At 38.9% G+C, this 27,219-nt stretch overlaps 1 protein-coding gene across 16 annotated transcripts in view; it reads right to left on the minus strand.

The window, feature by feature from the left end:
• Nucleotides 1-27,219, minus strand: part of RUNX1T1 (RUNX1 partner transcriptional co-repressor 1) — a 115,258-nt gene that overhangs the window by 44,816 nt on the left and 43,223 nt on the right. For 9 of the 16 annotated variants that reach the window (XM_069005096.1, XM_069005100.1, XM_069005098.1 and 6 more), the window contains 3 exons: nt 6,194-6,331; nt 2,229-2,470; nt 541-630 (listed from right to left, as the gene is read on the minus strand). In XM_069005096.1, coding sequence (XP_068861197.1) covers nt 541-630; nt 2,229-2,470; nt 6,194-6,331 — 470 coding nt within the window. Of the gene's footprint in view, nt 1-540; nt 631-2,228; nt 2,471-6,193; nt 6,332-8,371; nt 8,416-22,825; nt 22,954-23,978; nt 24,116-27,219 lie in introns of those variants that run through there. The other 7 variants (XM_069005107.1, XM_069005103.1, XM_069005104.1 and 4 more) reach the window with 4 other exon arrangements.

Below are 27,219 nucleotides of genomic sequence, written 5' to 3' on the forward strand. Positions count from 1 at the left end.
ATTAAAAGGTGAACAAGCATAAATCAGTGGACACAGTCACCAGTATTCTTAGGACACCATGTTTACACTAGAGGCTGGAATCAGAAGAAATGTCTTTTCCTTGGATGGCAGTGTCACAATCTCATCATGTGCTAATGATTAGCAGCACTTTAGAAATGGGCTGGTAGCAGGAATTCCTGACATCCCCTTACTCTGAAACACGCAGTTTGCAAAACTCCAGCTTGTTACAAGCACGTGATTTTATTATATTTATAACCAAGTCTCAAGACTTTGTTTGCAAAAGCTTTTATACCTACAAATGAAAAATATAAAACAAACAACAGCAATTATAGAATTAGGGAACCGACAGTTCCTGTGAGAAGCCAGAAATTATCCCAAACCATACACTCAGATGCAGTTACATCCACTAAGCTATGGAAAGTAGCCCTTACACGTTATTCATTTCCCTGACTCTCTTAAAAAGAAAAACTGTAACACACATCTGTGACCTAGCAACAAAATGGTTTGAAATACTTTCCAGATCACTGAACTGTGCAATACCTTTAAAAATGGGATGACAAAAGGTCGCAGTGGGAAGTTAGTAGCTTCTTGCAGTTTGGAATGAAATTCTTCAATTGTCAAAGTAGAATTCTGTTGAGAAAAAGAAATTCTGTCTTGGTGACAAAATAATGAAAACACTTAGCAAGAGAAACAGTAACTGAAGAACTCTGAAATTGCTTAATAACTTGATATTGGTAAGAATAAAGAAAAGCATGCTGCATATTAAATGATTACCTTATTAAAAACACACAAAGGAAAGCACAAGGATCTCAGATATTCAATGCCTGTTACTTAGAGTACAGTTTAAACTCTCATGTGTAAAGCATGCAAAGGCTTTTACATTTTAAACATCAGTTAAAGCTGCTGTTTTCAAAATTTTTTTTTATTTTCACATTTTTCTACTGTTTTCTTTTGAAAGAGTGCTGTTTACTATGTTCTAGGCTATGCAGGAAAGTCATTACTTTACAGATGAGGTCATAATGAATTCCACACACTGGCAGGGTTGACCAAGGGAATAGCATGATAGGTGGATTTTCCCAAGGAAAAGATCCTAGTTTGCTCCTAAGACCTCAGATGAATTTAGAAATCAACTGTAATTAGCAGTGGGAAAGCAGTTTTGATCTGAAAATCAGTGGAATGTAGATGTTCCCAAAGACACCTTCAGCTTCTTTACTAGTTCCCCCTTCCAAAGAGACCCATGTGACAAACAAAACTCCATTAAACAATTATTTTGAATATGGAAGCAAATGAAGAGCAAGACTTACTGATGTTATACTGCCTACATTAAACTTCCTTTGACACAGACTCAAGTCAAAGGGCATCCACTGCTGTCAGGTAGGGGTTTGTGAAGGTACAAGCAAAGACTGCAAAGTCACCCCTCAGCCTTATTGCTAAAGAGTGCTGTCAGTCTCTGCTCCAAATGAAATCAGTGGCAATTGCACCTGCTCAGAACAGATGCAAATTAGAGCACTACAATAGCATCTTCCCCAGTACATCCAATTATTGCTGAAGGAAATACATGGGACACAACAATGTCTGGCAGAGAGAGGACTTTACTGGGAGTAAAAATACTCCTGGGCCAGATTCACAGCTTTCATGTAAAAGGGCAGCCCAACTTGACAGATACAGGTAAGAAAGAGCTGAAATTTTCATTCAGCTATACCATCACATAGCGAAAACCTTATCAGTAGTGACTTAAGTAGCAGCAGTGCCTCACTGGGTTCATAATTGTTTGGTTCAATGATACCGAGAAAAGGTTTTGCACTGAGTAACTGCAGTCCAAACATACTCAGCTCATCATTTTAACCACTGGCATTATATATGTAGGGCTCCCTCCTTTCCCCATAGAAACTAAACTAGGAAAGTCAAACCATATTTTACTACATTACATGATTCAAGGTATGTCTACATAAGGGGTACTGCCAGTATAGAATGAAAACCCTCTCACACCATTACATCATAATATTATACTGGCAAAAATAGTCAAGGCTATACCTGTTAGGGAATAGTTGCTTGTGGGAAGCTAGTAAGGCTACTCATGTTAGCTCTGTCAGCAAGAGCCAGAACTTCACTTTTGCATGTTTGGTATCCCTAAAGTATGATGAATGCAGTGCATGTGACCCACTGGTTTATAAAATAAACATATCGAGCAAGGAAGAGGGAAAAGAACAGGAAAAATACTTGCTTACCACAAGTCCTAGCACAAGGGTACGCACTCTCTCCCCAATCTCTGGTGAAATGTCATTGCCAAACTGCTGTAAAGTTGTAAGAAATCTCTTCAGTTTGCTGAGCTGCCTAGCTCCACAAGCTGGCGGTAACTGCTGGTTAGCCAGAGAGGAGGAAGAGGAAGAGGATGGCCCATTGCTAAAGCCATTAGGAGGAGATGGAGCTCCATTTAACGCTGTTGGTGAATGGCTAGTGCCATTGGTTACTGAAAGAAAAAGAGACAGGAGGATAAAATAAAGATTGGGGTTGGGGGAGAGAGAGGAAAAGGAGACAGAGGCGAAAATCCATCAGCTTATGTTTTCTGCACTTGACCTCAAAATTAATTAAGTTGCACAATCAAAGATAATTAGCCTTTAGACAGAGCGGCAGTCTGCAGTTTATATCTATTTCCCAGTAGCTGGTGCTGAACGTTGTAAGGATTGGAAATAACAGCAGCTGCCTCTCACACAGCCCCTTCAAAATGCTCCTGGACCTGAAAAGCATCATTTGAATACCAGCCTTTTGTCAGAGGATTTTAAAAAGGGGGAGAGGGAAATGGAGAGAGAAAAAGCATGAGTGTATGTATGATTGAAGACCAAAAAAAATTGCTCTTTGGGGTAGAAAAAAATGTGCAGACATATTTCATGAAGCCTCAGTTTATCTCTGAATATTTTTACTTGTGTTTTGTACACACAACTGACAGCTGTGTTTATAAAACAGGACTTTCACGTTTTAACCTTACACCACCCAATGAGAAGGTTATTTTTTCCAATACAGATTTCCTAGCTGCTAACATATGGAGCACAAAAAGTTGTCTGCGCAGGTATAAATGCTGCCAGTGCTCCCTGTGGCCTGAAGCCTTGAAGCAAGGGCATGAAACTAGACTTCAGAAGACTTCTCAGAGACCATGAGCAAATCTCTCTGCTTTCACGTGCCAGCACCTTATCTCTCAAAAGGATAAGAAAGCATTTCCCTCCTGTTGCAAGATTGCTGTGAGAATAACTATCTGAAGTACTAAGCATTCAAAATGTATGGCAATGAGATCCATGCAGACATAGTGAAGACAACAGAGAGGTTTTGGTAGCAATTTCAGTTTGATTCTTATCCACACTATAGAACAGAGCAGAGAATCAAATTGAGGACATCCTCTTCCACTCAGGTTAGTTGGAACAGCAACACTCAAAACACACACAGTTGAGGCTGAGTCTGATTTGCTAAAATGACAGCAAGAAAAAGGATGGCTCCCTAGAAATAAAAGTGTGCCAGCACACTGACAGGTGTGGGCACCACAGCATGTGACTGTACCCAGCAGCAGCTGCACTCAGCTGGCCACTGCCCTGGAGAAATTTGCTAATTTCTTTTTTGAAAGTCACTCAGAACCCATCCCAAAAAACCATCAAAAATCAGGAACTTGTCTGCAATAAAAAATGCATAGGAGTATTAGTTTAACATGTTTCCTATTTAAAAGCACAACCAAGGCAAGTTAGCAACTTTAACAACTTTCAGTGTTTCTCAGTGACCAGCCTCTCTGAAGCCAAACATCCCAATCTCATGTCATTTTCTTCACAGATCGTCCTCATCTTCGGCCAGGAAGTCCTTTTTCAGGGTGGACACCTACTACTAGATATAAATCATTAGCCTATTACCATATTTAAATCACTGCCACAAATCTTTGAAGGAGTTTTTGCTGGCCTAGTCACCGCCTTCCAGAGGGACTACAGAAAAAGCTATGAATTGTTATCTAGCCTCTGCTTGTGTTTTATCCTAGTTTTTGATTGTCTATCCTGGCTGCGTGGGCTAGTGAGAACAAGAATTGGAAAAAGCAGAAATAGAAAGAAGCTGGCCTCAGCAAGTTCAGCCCCCTGTGTGGCTCCAGGCCATGCTCTGAGTGCTGCAGTGGAGTGAGGTAGCTGAGTAAACAAATACGTTGTGATTGCAAGGAACTCACAAAGCCGAAAGTCATCATACCAGGAACTTAGTAAATAAGGATTGGGAAGAATACTGACATGTCCTGCTGATCTACCCTGACACCACCCAACAACTCTGTCACCAGTAATGGGCTGCTCTAGGCAGCGGGAGCTGGGGCTATGATCAAGAAAGCAGAGAAATGTGGAGTTTATTACCTAGGATAGATATAGGGAGAAGAAAGGCAGGTAAAGACTTCTCCCACAACAAAAGAAATAGAGAAATAGTCCCATGATTTCAGCGCTTTCCTTATATCTGCAGTATTTTTCAAATATCTGAATTTGCCAATTGGCAGAGTTGTACATAATTTCTGAAACAAAACCATGTTACTATTCCAAAAGAATTCAGCATTTAAAATTTCAAACTACAACATGTCAAGAATTTTTAGTCATCTCAACCAAAGAAAACAAATATATTCTAGACCAGAAAACAAGTCTGATCTTTCTGGCCTGCAGGCATTCCTGCTGTAGTAATAATCAATGTAACAGACACTCTGACAAAAGTGACTGTTCATTGTACGAGCTGGAACAGCTAAGGCCAAACTCCAAAATCTGACAGGGTAAAAAGCAATTAAAATCAGGGTTTTTTAGACTTTTAGTCTTCAAATAAGGAGCCCCAAAAATCAAGCTGTGGTTCACACACCTTCCAAAGTGCTGAACTCAATCAAATAAACATCTAGAAATCTTGTGAGTACACTGAGGACTGTAAGTGTGATTAAAGAACATTGTCATATTCCTTTTATGATTGCCAAAGATCATCCTGAACTGTGGCAAGGGCATCACACTGGAAAGCTTGATCTGCAAAAACCTAGAAACAATTTAACTTCAGACTGAAGCAGCTCCAGAGTGAAGCTCCATCCAGGATGATTCAGGTGCTGGAGTTAAGCAAAACAGACAAATCTTTGCAGGATCAGGGTCACTGGGTTAAATGTGAGTTTATGTGAATAGCTGGCACAAACCCTCCTCACTGTTTAAGTTCAACATAAATTGTCAGGACGGGGTTCCCTGGGATAAGTAGCACAAAGGCCTCCAGCTGGCCTTCTGCATAGAGGTGAATTTTAAATAAGGTATTTAACAGACAGAAAGGGACTAAAACAGACATAGGCAAGACAAATAGAAGATGCTGCCTTCATTCTGTTTAGGCATATGTATTCTACTGTTCTAGAAATGTTTTATTTAAAACGTGAAATGTAAACACATTCTCATGTTTATACTATTACAAGGCAGTATAAAAGAGACCAAAAAATTTGCAGCTAAATCTTAGTATGAGAAATGTGGATCATTTCATGGCTGTGAAAAGAATAGTCCAGACAACGTGCCAGATTCAAATCTCAGTTATGCTGATATGAATGCAGCGTACATCAAGTAGATTTGTTATATGTTTACACCAATAACCTGAGACAGAGATGCAGCCCTAAGTGATTTAGGGAAGTGGTAACAGACTAGAAACCTCTAGATAAAAGGACTTTAGTTTTGGTTTAATATCAATATTAACTAGACGTTATATAGCACTGAAATCAGAATTCTTCACTGAAACATAAGCAGAAGGAAGATTAGTATTTTTTTCATTATGAATTATCTCCACTTTAAAAACAAAAAACAAACAAACAAACTCCCTGAAGTTTCTACACAAAAGGGAGTGGGATCCTTTAAACAGCATAATGGCATGTAAGAGAAGAAGGTTTTCTGTCCTTCTCACAAGAGGGCTAATCTGAGCATTAAGTACATGGGAAACCAGTGCTCGCTGTTCTTTGACAGCGTGACCCAAGTGGTCAATGAAATAACAACACAACTCTGAGCTGAATGTCTTAATACCTTAAAGATGCATTAATCTGTTGTGAACTTTGTTTTGCTTAATTACTTTATTGCAATAAAACCAAATGCTGCTCCTGCCACGTCATGCACATTTCCCTTCACCTATTTTGGTTTCTTACATACAGAATAGAAAGAAGATAGAAGAAAAGGAAGAAAATAAGACTAATTACACGTTGTGGGCGTAAATGAACTGGTTCTTGGAGCTCCTTGGGTAGTGGGAGGAGGTGGCATGGTTGGAGGCGTCAGCCTGGATTGTGTCTTCACATCCACAGGTGAGTCTGGCATTGTGGAATGCTTCTCAGTGCGATCTGCAACACACACCACAGGAACACACTGGTTTATTTCCCCGAGCACACCCCCTCTGACAAAAACTTAAAAGCTAATGCAAGAAGTGAGCCATTTCAGCATCTGCTGTGAGAGATTACACCTGATTATCTACTCCAGTGTGCTCTTCCCAAATTGCATCACCTAAACCTTACTTAAGAAGGTGCAACACAGATGGTAAGACCTCATTTGTAGCAGTGCTGCATTATCTTTTGGTTTTATTTCTAGCATGTGCAGATGCTACCTCCCAAGCACTCCTGGAGCTGCAATAATGCCACCTCCCTTCAAGGCCTTCATGTTAGCCAGGAGGAAAAAATAGATTAAGAGACAGGAAGATAATAAATCCCCTTATGACATCTCTTCCAGAACTAAAACCTGAAGCTCTTTAGTACAGGTGAGATATTGGGTGGAATATTGGTTGAAGCCAGCTCTCTTCATGTCTCTGTATCACCTGCTGCCCTCTCCATTGCTTCTCTTTGTAATCTTATGTTAAATACACACACCTCCTGGATCACTTTACCACAGTGCCCCTGGATATTCTCATATTCACCAGAAAAATAAACAGAATATGCCAAAATGGTATGTCAATCATCTCATACACATACAATTCTTTTCAAAGAAGCATGTAAGTTTGCACATTCACATATTAAGAACAACTTTTAATGTTTAAAACCTGCAAGATAAGCAGGAACATTTCTCCCCAAGAAAACAAAACAAACTTAAGGCAAAACCAGGAAGAAAACATCAGTCCTCTTTCAACTAAAGATCTAAAGACACAACACACATGATATAAAAGCTACAGAAGTGTACTTTTTTCCAACATCTTTTTGAATGACACTACCTCAATTTTTTTTTTTAAAACCATCCAAGCCCTTATGTTTCATTTATTAAGAATGGGCAAAACACAGCAAAATTTACCAACTGAAGGCAAAATTAAAGCTTTCTCACTTATAACAGGAGTTTAGCGAGCCATCTTGAAAAAAGATGAGTACAGTGAAGTTTAGCTTTTAATGGGCAGAAGTCAAATTCTTCCATCCATTCTTTGGGGAGTCAGGGCTATTTATTTATACACTGCCTTACACAAGTCTTCCTGAGCTCCACAAAACTATTTTGTAAGGCAAGTAAGTGTTGCTGCTAATGGGCAAGCACAGAAGTCTGTGGTTTTAATTCAAGACATGTCACATTCCATAAATTCTGTTACTTCACCTTGTGACAGAATTCCTTGTTCTTACTAACAACATACAAACTTAAATGAAAAAATCTTATCTGAAATTTGCTCTGAGAGACAATAACAGAAATTAAATGCAATGCACACATTTAACAAAGAACATGCCTGTTTAAAAGAGCCTCAAAACTCTTAATTATCAGAAAACTTCAATACGAGAAAGTTACCAAAAAAAAAAAAAGAGGGGGGAGGGAAAAATCCAAAACAGCCCCCACCCCCCCAAAAAAAATTAACAGCACATAACAGATACCAATCTTTATCTGTCTGAAACTGAAGAAACTGAGGAAGTAAATAGTAAGTCCCAGAGGTGCAGCGTGTCAGGTACTGCAATTATAGAAGCCATCTTCAACCTTTGCTGAAATGCCTACAGGCAATGTTTCAGCTCTCAGAGAAAGGGAGTCATTTCATATAGAATTTAGAGACAAGTTTGGGGAAGATGAGCAGTGAAACACCCCCAGAATAGGATGAGGAGAATAGAGATACAATTTTATAGGATCTGTAGTTTTGATCTAAGGTTAGTAAACCTCAGCTGTGGAGGGAAGCGTATCCACAATGATTACCTTAAATATCAAGGCTGCTACAGGTATGATTTGCAAATCAAGCAACAGTAAATTATTACATGCTCAAAAACAAAAACAGGTTTCTAAACAAAATCTATAGGTATTTCCTTTCCATATCACTATACAAAAACAGTTAAATCTCTATCTTCAATAAGCCATTAATTTCATATAAAGAACTATGAAAACTCATCTTGAAATGTTAATTGCTTCCTTAATAGCCAAATTCATCTTGCACTCACCTCAACCAACCTCAGCAACAAGGGAATAAATAGCTTTCAGCTCATGTTGCAACAGAGGGAAAGAGGCACAGCAGTGAGCCCAAGCCCTCCTAAATAAAGGCAAATATTTCTCCCATGCCAAGAAAGGAGAGAGAAAGGGAGGCTTGCCAGAGCTGGTGGGGAGATAACAGTGGGAACTGCTGGTCCATCTGGTTTTCATTCTGCTAACACTCACATTGAACTGTTAAGGAAGGCAGTCCAGGTACACAGATTTGAAGCATGTGGGAGCGCAGACACAGGCACAGAGGAGATGGAAGTGGGTGGAAGAAGGAGTGAGAGAAATCGAGCTCCTCTAACAGACTGCTGCTTGCAGCAAGCAGGCACAGCCTGTATCCTCCAATTCAGCTGGTGATAACTAAAAGCGATCCTGAGCTGTAACCAACCGCACGGCTCCTGCTCCCTCCCTTCCCTTCACTGCATTTCGAAGCTCAGGTTTGATCAGAAATGCACTCAAATCAGAGGGGGGAGACTTTCCCAAAAAGCTGGAGATGCTTTGCTACTTAAATTGAACACGGTAGTGGGAAATAGTGTGTTGGTTTTGCCCTCGAATTTCAGGTTGCCACTCTACCATGATCCAAATGGTTTTTACTACCTCCAAGAGTTTGCCACCCAGTTTGCAGATTGCTGAACTTATCCACAGACCCCTGTACTTCTCATCTAAATCTAATAACATTAGGTTTGATTTTCCCAATTATCTTTCTTAGGACCTCTTAGGAGTAAACACAAACACCCTTTACATACCAGTTACCTTTTCTTTACCCCTCTCCCTTGCAAAACCCTAAACCCTACTCTCCCTACTGTATGATTGCAGGTGTGCAGATTTCTCTCTGACTGACTGTAAGTTCCCTAGTTCTGCCTTCTTTAGGGAGATATTAAGGCTCCTTTCAAGCGCACCCCAAAACATTTCTTACCAGAGTACAAGATTACTTTGTCAGAACAGAGATTCTCCATGGGAGCAGGGGGAAAGGGCTTTTGAAGAAGTACATGCAAAATGCAAAGCTCTTCCACATGCTTGGAAGCCAGCATCACACCACCCAGGAGAACAGCCTTTACAGCTCTCTATTCCACCCTCTTTAATAAACAAAACCCCTGTGGGAGCCATTCTGCTCTTACTGCTACTGTTTACCTGTTCCTTACATTTTCGTACAGCTCCCTGAACTCTGAGGGAGTGATGGGACTGGGAGCATCTGCCCACAGCAGCTCTGTACCCACCACTGTCCCACCACCCACAGCCCCAGAGAACCTCAGCAGCTGTAAGACACAAATCACTCAGGGGATGAAGTGGCGATAGAGTACAAAGCAGAGACACCACTGATAAAAGAATTAACAGTTCTTGTGATCTAACTCCTAAAGCTTTTGGTGTCTGACACATAGCCTGTAACTCCAGCTTCTACAAATCATTATTTATTTCCTAATTCATAAAAACAATAAACCTAACAACCAACGCTTTTTACTATACCAGTTGAAAAATAGCCCGATGATATGAAAGCTAAAGACAAAATAGTATTTAAATCATATTCATAAGATTATTTCCTTCAAGAGATGTTATTTCACAAGGCTTTTTATGTGTGGACATTTTTCATACAAACTCTCTGTGGATATTCTGCTAGTCATACATTCAGAGGTAATCAGGGCTTGGTAGGGGAAGAAAGAATCCCTCAAGAGGACAAACTCTAATTTTAACGTATCAAAACCTGTCTGGGTAAGATTTCACATACATTTGCTCCAGTTTTACAATACAGAGACATATACATTGAATTTTGCCTGAAATTTGGAAGAACTTTCACCATGTCTTAAAATTGCACAATTTCTTGAATTCAAAAACATGTTTATGGTCTTGAGTCAAACCAAACTCCCCACTTGCAAAACTAGTTCCGACTATCTTTTTCTTCAGATGGACATTTCAAACAATATTCCTGAATTAGGAGGGACACACCTGAAAGTTTCATACAGGCAGCATCCCACAACATCACACATTTAAGAGTATAGCCTGTGTATACAGAGAGAGTAACTTTCAGGTGCAGAAATTCCTTTCACTGAATCCCTTTAAACAATGACAGACCTGTGCTCCTTAGCCTAGATCAGATCAAATGGGACTGAAACCAGAGGTTCTCCAAACTGGAAGGAAAAGGAGACATCTGCAACTCATTCTGTAGTGTTCACTGCAATCAGTTCAGGATGGAGAAAGATGGTGAAATAACGGTCTAGTCCTAATCCATACACACAACCCTCTGGAGCAATGAGAGACTTAGAATAAATTCAGAAAACATGTTTCAAATATGCAGAGATCTATTGCATTTGCTTTGGATTATATTTTTTATTTAAAAACAAAACCAAGCAAAACATTTTGAAATACACATTCTTGAATCTCCTTTACAGCTCAGAGTGAAGAACTGTGATTTAACCACAGAAGTATTTAGCTTCATTTATAATTTAAGAATGTTGTAAAACCAGCTTTAAATTATGATATTTCTTCTGTGGATTTCTTGGTTCATGGAACTATACTGTTCTTGTCATTCATTCAGTTTTTATGATAGAGGCTATTTTTATCACTATATTTAGCCGTTTAGGTGAACACTGTTATTTACTGTAAGCACAGTCAGCTTCTGAACCAAACAAGGAAGAGACAAAACATGCTGGAGCCAGGGCAAAGAGAGATGTGCCTGCATTCAAACTGATTTACTTTACTTCCTGTACCCTACAAGATTTAGTCCATTTTTAAAACAAGGCGGTCTTTCATAAATGGCAACATTTCAGCTCACATGGCATACTTCCAAGTCTAACGCATCAAGGAAAGCTGATGTATGGAACAAAATATGGAATATATAAATACTTTACTGATACCATTTTAATAGCCAATTCAATGTCAAGCATTTCTAGGAGTGGTATGTTTTCAATTTCCTTTTTTAAATGAAAAAAAATTGTGGTATAATACGCTGTGGCATTTATTTTACTTTTAGTTAGTGCAAACAGTTCCAGATGTACACTCAAGCATGAAAGATTCTTAAAAGATGCTTTATATTGATTGTACAGTACTTTCTACTTTGGTGCCAACATTTAAAAAAATAAAAATAAAACTTGCTAAATTAAAAGAGTCCATTGTCTTGTTTCCTTTAAAGCCACAAAAGAGCAAGCCCCACATATGACACAAAGGATTAGAACCTGCCTCCACCACCCAAGTTACAGGAATTGAGACCTAAATCTGGAGGATTTAATACTGATGGTTTCTTAGATGCATTGGACTAGTTTTGATTATTTTGAGAGGGGTGGCAGGGAATTTGCAAGCTGTGGATATGTTCAAGGTGATGAACCTGAAGACAGACAACCACAAGTCCAACCCAAGAGAACAAATTCCATAGTTCTTCCATCCATAATGCTATCATCCTGCAGTCAGTAAGAACTTGTCCTCCTCCAAATGTGGCCAAGCCACACAGCACCATTAGTAATAGGCAGTGTTTGTCAACATCACAACTCCTGACCCTGAAACCTGCTAGTACACTGAGCAGAACAATATTACAAGGTTGCCTTGGTTGAAAAGAACTTGTTTGGGAATGCATGGTATAGGCCTGATACATATGATAAATCCTATCCGCTCCATGCACTGAACCCCTGGGGAAACCTGCAAGTCATACAATGCAGCCATAAAACATGACATTTAGACAACACCACTGCAGACCCTCTCTCTGCCAAGCATGCCTGGGATTTGTTTGAGACTGGTACAGACTTCATTCCATTCACCTCTTGGACCTTTGGACTTCTTGATAAATAAATAAGGACCTAAACCCAATGGATGTTTCTGTGCTATACACAATGATCTCAAACAGGCATAATACATTAACTATCTGTCAGCACCAGATCCAGTCACATTATTAGCCTAGAAAGGAAACATCATTGGGTTTCCAGTTCCCCAGTAGATAACTTTTACTTCCCAGGTGATTTGCAGGAATGCAGTATCAGAAATCAGCTCAGACTCCGTCTTTTGTCAGAGAACATTACCTCTGCAAGATTTATCCACCAGGAATCAGAGTTTGTGCAAAGTGACTGATGGATAAGCACAGCAAAGTTTTCAGATGACATAACATTTCGCTGCTTCTTTAGCATGCTGGGTATGAAACTCACATACTGAAGATCACCCTTTTGCAAGAGCAATATCACAATTTTGCTGCAGTCTTATCTTCATTCTCCTCTGCTCAGATAGTTGAACAATTCCTATCACCAGCTATTCTTCAGAATAAATGAAAGCACACTCAATTTACCCATTTATGCTCATTTAATATGCAATAGCTAGAAGAAATTCTGTATCCTGGGAGTTCACTGAAGTTATCTGAGGCCAAGTTATAAGAGTTTTCTTCAGCTGTGCTAAAAAAAGCCTTGAGCATAATACAATCTCCTCTGTCTCCCAAAAGCTGAAAGGGATTTTTGTGCTACTGTCTCCTGGTTTTGGTAGAGCTTCTGGATGATGTAAAGCAGGTAAATAGTGAAAATGCTTTATGTCATGTTCTTTGTCCTCAGTGGTACCTTGACTGGTCCTAACATCATGAAAATGAACCACAAATGCAGAAGCATTCTCTTTGATTTCAGTTCTCAACAGTGAGAGGTTCTGACTGGCAAAAAAACTTGGTCCCACACTCATGGCTTAGCAGCTGAAGGCCAGATAATTACACATATTATAAAATAAGCAATGCACGAGTTCAATCTCAGAATTAAGAAAAAAATGTTGTGGCTTGCTTTGCTTGGACATATTATTTTCTCCTGAAAGAAATGAACTTGTCTTACCATATAATTTCCTTTTTAAAGAGGGGGGGAAAGTAGAAAAATAAACTTTTCCCTCTCATTTAACAATCTGACATGTTTTGACAGTTTCAAAACTATCATAAATTCACTTTCAGTTATTTAATAAAAACTGACTCATGTCAGAATTGCACCTTTTTTTAAATGCCTCTTTTCTCCTTCACCCTTTCTGGCTTTGCAAATTTTACCATGTATAATTGCTTGAATGCAGGGAAGAAGAATACATTCTAAATCTAGACCTGCTACCACCATAATGGTTTGTGAAACTTAGCAAGAACAGACAAGCAAAATAAGGGTCAAACTGTGGCAGCTGCCCTGAGTTTCCATAAGCCCCCAGAAAACAAAGTCTACAAGTTCCTTTGTCATGGCTGAATACTCAACAGTTCTTCTGTAATGAAGCTGAAAACAATGTGGGTTTCTTCTAAATATCCCACCAAACATCATGAGAATTCCTCTATGTATGAACTAATGCAGTTAATAAGCAAACAGTCCCATAATCAGTATTGAAATACTATTTTCCTGTTTATGTTGTTTCCTAGATCTTTTCTTTTTGTTGACAAGCTATCCAACTAAGAACTGTATGTTTTGAGTGGTTCTCTTGTGTTTCATGTCACAGGAAGTATTACTGCTATTCCAAACCCAGCTCACTGAACTCTGAGGCTCAAGTGAATTGACAAAGTGGCACTCTCTGCCTCTGGCATGAACAACTTAAGACCAGCCAGAGCAACCACTGGCCAAACTCATGCCCCAGCCTCCCCAACAAGCTGCAGAGGTGATCACCTCTCTAATTAACAGTCCATCCCTTTACTTGTACTGAGGGTATCTCCAGCACGCTTTCAAATGCACTTTCCCAAAGGCTTCCTGACCAGTAACTTGTTTCCTTTCTGCACTTTCTGTCCCTGGAATGTCCTGGAATCCTTGCCAGGATTACATGCTATTTGATAAACTACTATCTTAGACTGATATCTAAGAAACACAAATGCCATCAGAATCCAATTGGTATTGTTTGCATGCTCTTATATACTCAACCCCACACAGCACACATCCTTCCCACCAGAAGTAAGAAGATTTTCTCTCCCAGCATCAACTGAAATTTCATAATTTGGTCTCCAGAAACATATTTATGTTTTTAATCCAAAGTTTGTCCAGTCCTAAATTAACAGTAAATCACAGAATCATAGAAAGGCTTGGGTTGGAAGGGGACCTTCAAGATCCTGTTCTAGCCCCCCCTTCCATGGATAGGCACATCTTTCACTAAACCGGGTTGCTCAGAGCCTCATACAACCTGGCCTTGAACACTTCCAAGGATGAGGCACTCACAGATTCTCTGGGCAACCTGTTCCAGTGCCTAATCATCCTCACAGTAAAGAACTTCTTCCTAATAACCAGTCTAAACATATTCTCAGTTTGAAACCACTGTTTGTTACACAAAGCTAGAAGTCTGAAGCAAAATAATGATAAACTTCTTTATTTTTAATGCCCTCATGCAAAGTGTAAAGAATAGCTCTACTCATTTTAGAAAAGTCCTAAGAGAATACTGATACCGTATTTCATTAGATTTAGCTGGAACTGAAGTCTCCAATATAGACTACACTAAGTAATCTAAAGCAATTTATTTAAATTCAGGGAAACTTTAGGCAATAAATTCCTCTGCCAAAAAGCAAAAAAGTTACTACAGCTGTACTTTTAAGAGGCATTGCTTATATTTATATAATATGCCAGAAGTCCTTTAGGCTCAAAAAGAATCAAATGTGGGTGTAGGAGGTGATATTTTCCATGGTTATACATCTGAAAAGATGACACAGGGACTACCAAAAAGATAATGGATATACTTTTGGCTTTTTTTTGGCTTGATTTAAAATGTGTAATTTGTCATGGACAAGTCAAGATCCTGTAAGATGTGGAGTGGTGCTGGCCAGCCTGGGACAGGCTGCCCCTCACCTTGTGGATCAAGGTCCTAAACCCCTGCTCTACCAGACTGCACCATTTTACCAATCCAAAAACCCAGTTCCTCCAAGTGATATTTCAAACAGTGAAAAGTCTGTAACATTAGACCAGATGTGCAGGTCTGGGGAGCAAGACCTTACCCATAATACTGAAAGCAGAGGAAGCCAAACTCCCTCTTCACCAAGTACCAGAACAGTCTGAGGAAGTCTGCTTATACCTACTATTTTACACAGACAGCTAAATTAGCAGACTAAATGTCCCATATAATCACTAAAGAGTTAGAGTCTCTAATTTTTTAATCTCTGTGGCTGCTAAATCAGGCATAAACATCCCCATATAGATCTAGGTTCTTTGCCTCATGAGAACCAGAAGCATTCAGACTGCTCTCGCAGTATGGCTGCTGTACACAACAACTGGTGGTCCTCAGTGACCAGGCATAGTAACTCTTTGGCTTCTATTCAGCCACTCAAGACAGGTATTCATCCACCAACAAAAATATATAATGAAGCATATTTCCCCCCAGAAACCCTTGTGCAGGTGCTGGCACTGTTACCTACTGCCACTACCAGAAAGATAAAAGTGAAACTATAGGCTTTCCTCCATCTCAGTATTATACACTGACAATCTTCTATAGTGCAACTTATTATACTCATCAGTACTTCAGTATTTGTAGAAATACACACTTTGGAAGACCATCATTTCACATCATCAGATGATGCCATTAAAGACATCTTGTATTTACATGACTGACTGTCTAGACAGAGTGTGAGAAAATACTCATTATTAGTTACGAGTCAGCTCTTCCTCAGTGCTGCATGTCACACCAACTGTCTCTTATTTTGGGCACTGAATCACACCTGAGTGCAGCAGTGGGGAGGTGAGAAGGGGGAAAGAGAGCCTCAAAAACTTCACAAGAAATAAGGACCCCAATATCCTCTTAGATGAGGCAATAGTACTTACTGACAAATAAGCTCCCAAGCAAAGCAAATACTACCATTAGCAAATCCAAAACTATGGTTTGAATCATCTGGCCTAACATATCACATGCACTCTTAAAAGTGAATGTGAAATAGTATATGCATATAAAGGAAGAGGGAAAGGAAGGAATTTATAAATGTCGTTTAAGACTAACAAGTATAAAACCAGATTCAACCCCTTTCTGAAGTCAGTGAATTCACACAAATTCATATTGGCGTAGAATCAGGGGATCTCACTCAGAAAGAGAGATGCTGGGTTAGCCTTGCAGGCAGACTCCAGCCCCAGAAACAGAAATATGTGCTTAACTATTGACACTGAAATCAGCTGTAGGTAATGAGACCACTCATGGGGCATACAATTACACGCAATGTTTCTAGACCTTAAAGCATCACAGCAGTCTTAGTCTTGCACAATAAAGCTTAAAACTTCCTTCTTTTGAAGCATCTTCCCAATGTTTTGAGTTTTAAATATCAGCTGAAGCCTGAATTGAAAGAAAAATCAGCAATTATTAGAGAAACCACAGAAAATATATGCAAATTTTTAAAACAATTTCAGGTATCATAGCATTGCCATGACTGATGACAGTTGTACAATACATAGTTCATTTCAAGCCCAGTAGAGTCAAATTAAAAGTTTTGGGATTTTTTTTCCTCAACAAATATATTAAAAATGTTTTTATATTTATAGAACATCATTTTCATCAAGCCACCTAAATCCCCTACTTCAACACAGCAATATTGACCTTTGTGCATCAGTGCAGCTTCCATGGCTTTCTTTTGTACATACATGTATGTGTGTGCCTGTGTGTGTATGTGCACACACACTTCTACACATATGTGACCAAGTTTTACTTACTTGGTTTCATGTATAAAAATACTTACTGTGATTTTTTTTATGTTTCTTTTTTAAACATTCAGACTTAGAAAACTGGAAGAGGGGAAGATCCTTCAATTACTCTGAAGGGAGTGTTAAATGGAGGGGAAACTGCAGGGCGAGAAGTCAGACACAAAAGAGAAACCACTCAATGATATGAGTGCGACCAAAATATTGACAAGGTAAAGAAGTCTGATGCATTTGAACTCTGAATGTTCAACGTGGATGCACTTAACCCTTTCTGATACGGTTACATTTCCTTGTACATGAAAAAAGTCTACGAAATGTAGATTTAACTCTCTCTGTGCTATGGAAACACCCTACATTTAGCTTTGGGCCTACTTGGGCATATGTATTTTGTGTCCCTGAGTGATGGATTAACCAGTAGAGAGGCCATTTTTATGAGAAAAAGAAGACTATTCCCCAGCAGGATGGAAACCCTGCGGCGCGGCAGAGGGGGCCACTGGCCGGACACACCGCGGGAGCACCGGGAACCCCGGGCAGAGCCCAGGCGCCGCCGGGAACGTCCACGGGCGAGTGAGACCACTAGAGGGAGCCGGCATTGTGCCGCGCCACCGGGAAAAAACCCTGCCCCGACCGAATACTCAAATGGCAAGGTGCTCAGAAAGCCAAAGGGAGACGCTTTAAGAAAAGTTCTTTCCAGTATCTTCAGCCACGTGATATAAAGGAGAGCCCATGGTACTGTGTGTGTGTACACATCAGTATGTACTATTCTGTGCCCACAGTACCAACAGAATATTAAGTAGTTGTCTCTAAAATTCAGCTGTAGTAATTTCTTTCTCAAAAGAGCAAATAGACCGCCCTGCTTGCAACAAAAGACCTTTTTCATTGCCTCCTATTGTCATCTCTCACCCCAGCCAAACAGGTTAGATGTTACCCCCCTGCCCCCAATTACACCTCCCCCTCACCTTCCCCTGCTTTGGGGATAGCTTCCTATGTGAAATATTCCAAAAGTGGAATTGCAGCAAGCAACACAATAGGCAATGTCATGCCTACAACTCACACTATATCTAGGCATAGAAACCTGGATTGTGCACACACAACTATAGCCATGTGATGATGGCATGAACTTGAACATACCCCAACACAATTTAACACCATTTCTTTTTTGCACCAAAACACAGAGAACCAAACAAAACCTGGTATTTCCCTCACACCTATAATCAATCAGAGAGATCAAATGGCAAGTAGGTAAGAAATAAAGGCTCACACGGATCTTTATAAATATCCTTTCAGCACCACATATGTGTTAAGAAAGCTAAATCCCAAGGACAGGTACAATTCAAAAGCATAGAGAGTGACCACACAGGCATCTCCTGTGAAAACGTATTTCTTTACGGTCTTCTTGGAATAGAAGATGTAAAACATATCAGTACTTGTCTGGTAAGCTTTAAACTGCTTGGATATGAAGAAATGGAGAACTGCTGAACTGCAACAACTATCCATGGCAAGCTCTGAAATTATGAAAGGAAAATTAAAAAATGGGGAAATAGGTATACCTGGATGAAATACTAAACAGTTAACAAGAATAACTGTCCCCAAATGAGTTCCTAGCCATTATCTTTTCCATAATTATTGCAAGTAGCTTCAGTAACTGTGCATACAAATGACCTATTAGAAACTTAACAGGTCATTTTCAAAGGTGATTATGAGCCCTGACTTAGAGAGTTACTTGGGTTTGCACACAATTCTGTTCAGTGCCAACAATCTGCACAAAATTAAGATAAAATGTGTTTCCAAAACACCAAGCAGAAATAAACTTTCAGAAACTAAAAGAAGGTATGAGGTGGTGAACACTGATGAATCAGATGCAGTCATCTTCATAAATTAAATGTTAAAAAATTTGCTTTTGTCTGTGCTCTGGTGTCAGGAGAATGGAAAGGAGGCAGCAATCATACGTTAGAGCTCTTACAATGCCCCATACTACAATAAATAATGATGAGTGTAACAGTGAAAAGTCTAAGGCTAGACAGGAGAGATAAAAGTCATAGCAGGTTATCAGAGTTATCAGGTTATCTGCTGTAGAACACAGTACGGACAGCAGAAACTTGTGAGTAGATAAAGATACCCCAATGAACTCCTTAAAACGACAACAGGATGTTCTGCACCTCAGTGGTCCTTCTTGGCCCTGTTTCTTAATGGCTAACTGTGCTATTGCAACAAATGAACAAGCAATAGGTTTGGTTCAGAAAATATGAGAAAACTATTCAGAAGCACCATTTAAGGAGAGTAATAAAGAACAGGAGTATAGACATGCAGCCTCCTCAGTTGCTGAGGTTGTTAAGAAACAGCAGGAGACACAAAAACAGATTCTGGCACTCCGACTGTGAAAGGCTTGGGCAGGTTGTAAAGAAATTAACTGAGCAAAACCAGAATAGATTCACTTAAAATGTGCAGGGAAAAAAGACAAGAAGAAGCATCCCAAGCTACATTAACCAGAGGAGACAAAAGACATTATCAGTTTTCATTCATATCAAATAAATAAGAAAACAAAACCATAAAAAAACTTTGATCTTAATTGAAACTGAAGAAAGATATTGACAACTAACAAATATGACCTATCTTATGTTTAAATCTATCTCAACAATTGAGAAATAAATGGGCAAGGAGGGTACCAAACTCGGACAAACCCCCCTTGATTCTGGAAACATGTATGTGATTTTTTTTACAGGAAGGAGTGAAATAGAAAATGGGACTCTGGTACTGCTTGTTCTTCTCTCACTTTCTCTTCTAGCACAAAAAGAGAGAAGAAGAGGTAAAACAAACACACTGAGATACTATTACATTGTTCAGTCGGGCCTGGGATCGCAGGACCTTTCCTCCAGAAACCCCGAACCCTTGCAAGAACAGGGACAAGACACTGTATGGACTCATTGGTTCTGCAGGGAACCAGCAGCCTTCTGTCTATTGCTCCCCTCTAATATTTAAAACAATCTTTGTCTTTTTTTTTTTTTTAAACCATCTCAAATGTACACTTTAAACACATGCTCTACATCATGTTATGTCATACTGGAACAAACAGCTTCTCAAAAGGCTGAACTTCTATTTGTGATTATTTATCTAAAAGCTTTGTTTTCTTTTAAACTGTGTATATTTTGTTGGACTGCATCTAGTGGCAGCTAAATTCCCAAGCCTTCAACCTGCCATCTCAAAGAAGCAGATTCGAAAGAGTCCAAGTAGTTTACTGTCAGTCTGTAATGAGAGTAAAATTATAAATCTCTGTACGAAAAGCCAGCTGCTTCATTCTTAACTCTGATCCCCCCCTTTTCTTTTGCATTCTAGCTAGCATACAGCTGCAATAAATGTGGCTCTTCTCACAAGCCATGCAGATGTTAACAGTTCTGTAGGACATCAAGAAACATTTCAAGAATCTTGTAAGTGCTGACTAAACTTGCTTGAATAACCCACACTATCTCCTCCACATTCCTATTCAGTAACATTAGTCTTCCTGAATATATTAAGGGGGGGGAAAAATTACCATTTAAGCTAAGGCTTTAATATCTAGGTCTAACTGCACTATCAGTAAACAAAGCATGTTCTTAAGCCATCAGACAACAGATAGTAAAGCAAAGGAAGTAAATTTATTCTTTGTCACTATGAGTATTGCATTTTTTGTTTCTTATCTATGCAAGAATAGTAAAATTAATGTCTGAAAATATATATTTATAAAAGTCATGGCTGTATGTATTTGAAAGAATGGATCAGAATTAGAGCTAGATCTTTTCTTTTCTAGTAATCAAATGGATTAATACTAAATTAGAGCGAAGGAGTTCAAAGTGCTACCTAGTACATTTTTATTAAAGTTGTATTAGCATGACAGGCATATGCATTAAAGATTAAGCTAAAGCCTCAAACCACAGTCAGCAGCAGCAAGAGTCCAGCTGTGCAGGTAGAGGACTAGATACGAAATGCATTAATTAACTGGGTTTGTACTAGAGATGCTGTTTTAATATTCTTCCCTGTTCAAGCAGTGTGCTGGGGTAGAGCTAATTTTCTTCTTAGCAGCTAATGTAGGGCTGTGTTTTGGATTTGTGCTGGAAACAAGTGTAGGTAACACAGGAATGTTTTAGCTACAGCTGAGTGGGGCTTACACAGAGTCATGGCCTTTCTGCTTCTCACCTCTCCCAGCAGTGAGCAGGCTGGGGATGCACAAGGAGTTGGGGGGGGGGGGGGGGGAAATGACACAGCTGGGACAGCTGACCCCAATTGACCCAAGAGACATCCCACACCATGTGATGTCATGCTTAGCAATAAAACTGGGAGGAAGGTTGGCTGGGAGGCTGCTGCTTGGGGACTAGCTGGGTATCAGGCAGTTGGTGGTGAGCAATTTTATCAATTGAGTTTCTTGGGTTTTATTTCTCTCTGCTATTTTACCTTTTATTACAATTATAACTATTATTATTGCTATTATTATTATTACAATTATTATTACTATTTTATTTCAATTATTAAACTGTTCTTATCTCAACCCACAAATATTCTCAGTTTTATCCTTTCAATTCTCTTCCCCTCATCCCGCTGGTGGGGAGCAAGCAAGCAGCTCTGTGGGACTTGGTTGCCAGTTGGGATTAAACCATGACAAGCAGCAAGTTTAGTCTCCTTTTTGGGGTAGGACTTTCAAAACACGTGAAGCAGTTTAGAAGCTCAGTCATCAACAAAGCCAGTAAGACTCACTCGTGTATTACTCCAGACACTTGAAAATCCCACATCAAATACCCTACCCTGTGTGTAAACTTCACACTTTGAAAACCCACTGGAAGGAGGGCTGCAGAGTGATTCGCAGCGCTGAGCCATAAAGAGATCACAATCTTTGACAAGTTCAGAAACAAAATGTGCAGTCAAGAGTGTCTATGGCAGAGTTTTGAGATTGTCTCCAGTCAAGTGTCAATCTCAGCAGAGTTTCAAAGAGGACAGGGTAGGGAGAAATAAAATGAACATATCAGTACATTTCCTGCAAGGAATCGATAAAAAGACCTCACTCCCACAAAGGCTTACATACCTGCTCCACTTCAGATACTTATCCTATTATGTAGCACACTTGAAGTGAAAATCAAGTCTTTCAAGACACAGGGCAAAAATAATTTACCATGAAATGTGGAATTTGGCGTATTGTTTGTTCTTTGATTTAGTAATACAGGAAATCTGAATATAAAGCAGAATTGCAATATGATATTTTCTAAATGCTTCATGACACTGCTTTTAGAGTAATTTCATCAAAATGTCATAAAAAGACATTTAAGCATTTTGAGATAAGCAAAAAGACAATAGACTACAACCTTAAAAAGAATTTAATGTAATATTAACAGAAGCTCTGTAATTAGCTAGTCCAAAAACCTCAAGCTGTCTTCAGGCTTCCCCAAACAAAACAAATTGGAAGGAGAGAGCAGGAAGAAAAGAACTGGAAAAAAAAGGAGAAAAATAGAGAGGAAAGAAAAGCCACATGAGCCAGAGTCCCTTCACTGCTGTTATTTCTCCACAAGCGGAAATGCTCCGTTCAGTCACGGCTTAGGAGGCATAAACATCATTGAAATTCAAAAGCAGCTCTGAGAAAGAGGACGCCTCAATTGGTATGCAAGTGGTGTTTTCTCGCCCTGAATACATTATGAACTTGCAGCATGCTAATATGCCATGCTATCATAAGCACCAGATGGAACAGTAGGCAGTGTATGTCCCATCAAACCTCAGGAAGATGTATTAATGTTCCTGCTCTTTTTTTTTTCTTCCCCTCCCTCCCCTCCCCTTTCTTCCCCTCCCCTCCCCCACTACAACCCCTCAGCTGTGTCCCCAGACTGGCACATTTCGTACCATCAGTCACCTGCTCCCGAAGCACAGTTCTCCAGGGCTGCCTCATCTTCACCAGGTGGTGCCAAGCATCTTTTCAATCTTTTTTATCGCAGAAGGTAAAGGCCACAAGACGTGTCAGGCTGTGCTTACTGAAGGGTACCGAGTACAAAAGATAACATCATGAGATAAATGATAGATGAAGGAAGACTTTGGGTTTAAAGCTAGCACAATAGTTTTAAATTATGTATAAACAGCACAGCACAAATTTCCCCCTCAGTACTATTGATGAATGAAGAACTGGGGGACAGCAGCAAAGGGAAAGATTTTCCAAGTAATCAAATAAAACAGAGGAAACTGGATTAAAGATCTTTGAACTTAATTCCTTTTTTCACCACACTGGAAATCTTTTCAGAGAAGATGTACACAGTTCAACAGCCATTTATAGGGTAGGGGCAGGATTTAATTTTAAATCAGAGTAAGAAAATGGCACACAGGCAATTTAGCTTACAGGATTTTTGATTTTTTAAAATATATATTATTCTAATGACATTCCTTGGCTTTTATGACTAACAAATTGCTTGAAGCTGTATGTATGATTCAAAAGTCATCGAGAATTTTAATACTGCTTCGCATCATTTATTAATTCAGTCTCAAGCAGGTTTTGTATTACTGAAGAGAAATGTGATCTAGTATTCTGTATGAAAGTATGTGCATAGGCATACAAAATTAAAGCACGTATTTTCTGGTATCACCTGAACTTTTCTTATCTATTCACAGAAATAAACCGCCTATTGAAATATATGGTTTGAAAGAAAATTATTTTCTTTTTCTTTTCCTGTTACTGTGCTCTTCAGAATGCAAAATAAGGTCCTCAAGACTGAAAATTAAGAGCCTGTGAATTCAAAACACAAGAAAGAAAGACAAGAGATGGCTGAAGAAAAGCAAATCAGCTTTAAGCATTTGAAGTTTGAGTGTTCAAGTATTTTTAAACAGGTTTGTTTTTCAGAGAGAAATCACATCAGTAAACATTTTGCCATTTTCTGATATTTTAGAAAACACCTGCTGATTTACAAACAGCTCTCACTATGCATGTAAATCTATTATTTTCCTAACAACATTAGCCTTCTCATAAATACAGTCTAATTCTACAAGATGCTGAGTATTCACAACTCACACAAGCTTTTCTGGGGATTAACGTTGCTCAAAACCTTCTAAGAGCTAGATACAGACGTTATCTGTTGCATGTATTAGAAGTATTTTTCCAACTGCTAAAGGTCTGGTTGACAGAGATTTCCCACCACAAATCCAACCCTAAGTAAAACAAAAAAAATAATTACCTTCTTCTTTCAAGCAAAGCATGTTTACTAGTAATAATGACTGTTATTCATAAATGACAGGCATTATTCTACCATCTATTAAGTCCAGAAAGGCATTAATGCAAAAATATCTTAAGGACTGAGTCAGAAATCAGACCACTTTTTTTCCTTTTTCTTTTCCTACTGAATATTGGGGGACTTGTTTTGTTTCTTAATATATAGCCTTTAAGGGTAATTTGCTAAACTATGATTTGCAATGTGCAAATAAGTCTATTTAAGTTCATTATCCTGTGTTATAAAGTAATTTCTGACACCTTAACAGCACTCAATTTAATTACAACACACTGAAACAGTAGAGTTGACTCCCAAAGGAACCAGTTTGGATCAGAAGATGATGATATATGCTAGCTGCTTATCAGCTTTCAGCATCAGATCCACCATCAGCTGTTTTCAAGAACAATATCAGAACATCTGCATCATCATATTATTTTCTGGCAAAAAGCCCTCCAAAAGCCAGCAATTGCATTCAACAATGTGCACATACCCACATTTGTAAGCAGACATATTTAAAACCCAGCAGCTTTACTGTAATGACTAAAGGAGACCAAAAAAACTAAAACCAAAACAAACAAACAAACAAACAAACCCCCCCCCCCCAAAACAAATAAAAAACCCCAAAACAAACAAAAAAATACTCCAAAGAAACCCTTTTGATTTTGATTCAGTAATCATCAATTTCTGCACCAGAATCCCCATTGGGTAATTCATCAGGGTATCTATTCTATATCTAGTGTGGCAAGACAGCAAAAACACTTACAGCCCCCCAAAAGAAAAACACTTGTGACAAAACTATTAAGCATTCCTGGTGATTAAGCAATAGACACTCGTTATTTCCAGACTATCTTGAACCAATGCCCCAGACAAAACCATGCAATCATATCTGCTGCTGTCAGGATGAAATCAAGGCATCATTCCTTCAAGAAAAAGCAAGTTACTCAGCAGCATCCACAAAGCTCCTTCTGAGAGAATATAGAAGTTATCTGAGGAAAGAGTATATAATTCCTCTTGTGGCTCTACAGAGAGATGCAGGTCGATACCTTAAATTTAGGTAGTATTTTTACCTTCGGAGCTTTTACAGACTCTCAAGAGCGGTTTGAAGCAAAACCTTTAAGGCAGCACAAATGAAAGGATTCTGTTTCTGCTGGTGTCTGAAGATTAAGTACCATTACTTGCCTTCCTCAAAATGAAAGGAATTGGAAATTACTATTCTACCAATTGACATGTCACAGGAAGAAACCTAGCTGGTTAGCTGACAAGCAACCATGCAAATCAAACTCAAGATGTGGTTCTGTCTATGCAGAGAAGTCTGAAGAGGGCAAAGAAAGGCTGTAACACTGGCTTTCTGGGAGCAAACTTGCTATACATGCTCTGTAGACTCTGCTTTCATACCAAAGTCTCAATCAAAGTTTCATGCACAGATTCATCTCCTGTGCAGCAGACTCACTTAATAAATATAGAAAACCCAAATACATGTTTGCTTTTACAACTAGAGAATAATGTAAAGAGAGATCTGCAAGTAAATTAACAAAACAAGATAAGCATTCTTCAAAATGCTTTAAAATTTTTACAGATAGTATTCTCAAAGAGGCCACCATCTCACTTCTCCATTTTCAAGGGGACAATGAAGTGCTCACATTGGCTAACAGGAATTCAGAAAAGAAAGATATCCACTCCTTACTGCACAGATCCCCTTTAAAAATTGCAAAGGACTTTGCTTTTATTTCTGACAATGCAATGCAGACAAATGCTGATCTCAGTATAAAATAATCAAATACTGATTTTAATAAAGTAATTTAAATTCCTTCTAAGATCTAATATGGATGAGATTGACAGCAGCTCTCAGGACCCTAAAGTTAGGAGATCCTACAGTGCCATGGAAGGATGAACTCAACCGACACGGACCACCTGAATTCTAGAAACTTAGTTGTCTTCCTCCTGTCAGTGGAAAAATGAAAACTAAAAACACCAATCCCAAGAGGCAGTAAACACTGTTGCAAACCAGTTTCCATGAAGAAAACTGATGACTTTCAGAGCTATTAAATGACACTGCCATCTGACCTTGCTGGATATCTAATTACAGTCATTCTTTTACAAACATAACAGTTCCTTTAATGAGCATCTTTCCGCTTTATTTACTGTGTTAGAAGGTCCTATGTTTCACTCAGGATTTCACTATCAAAACTGATAGAAATCCCAATACTTTCTGAAAAAGAATGAGATTATTGCATATCCCTGTTTTTTAAAGACCATTTTTGTACACTGCAGTGTTTATAGTCTAAAATGTCCAAAATAGTGTACCTAGTTCCAGGCAAAGAAAAGTAGAAACAGTAACACTGTCACAGAAAATGACCTCTTCTAAATTTCAGTTAGACAAACTTTCTCCTAAATAGAATACAAATAAGTGTGTGCAAATCTAGCAGATATAATTACACAATCAACAATTATGTGGTGAAATGGACTGGAAAAATAAAATTAAAACAATAAATGTTAATTTGTATTTACTAACCACGAAAGATGTGGCTGGTGCTCTGCAAGGCGCAAAATCCCTTAAAAAAAAGATTCTCTTAAAAATTCAAGGAATGATATGAGGAAGTCACGTATAGGAAAGTCTGTGTAGATGGCATTTATTTGAATTATAAAACAGCTACTATGAAAATTCAAGACTATGTATACATGTTTATTGCTCTGGTTTAAAAGGGCCACCAGAATATATTTGGAATGCACAGTTTAGAAGCAAGAATCAAATTATGACTGCATTTTCCTATGTTGCAAGTGCACACATTTTCCAAACTGCAATCTTGTGGCAGGAAGAGTATTTGAGTCATGTGTGCTTGCATGACTCACAAAACACGTATTAAGGAGAGAGCTGAAAAAAGGAAGGGGAAAGGCCCTGTATCCCTAACTGGGAGATTACTCCTTTAGCAGGATGTGGTTTCAAAACAGGAGGACAGTAAGACATTGAGCCGAACGTTGCTAGAGGAATCAAGAGAGAAACAGGGAATCTGCACTGGAGATATACAGGAAGGCTCCCAAGGTCTG

The sequence above is a fragment of the Aphelocoma coerulescens genome, chromosome 2 (genome assembly GCF_041296385.1).
Source record: "Aphelocoma coerulescens isolate FSJ_1873_10779 chromosome 2, UR_Acoe_1.0, whole genome shotgun sequence".
Classification (NCBI taxonomy): Eukaryota; Metazoa; Chordata; class Aves; order Passeriformes; family Corvidae; genus Aphelocoma; species Aphelocoma coerulescens.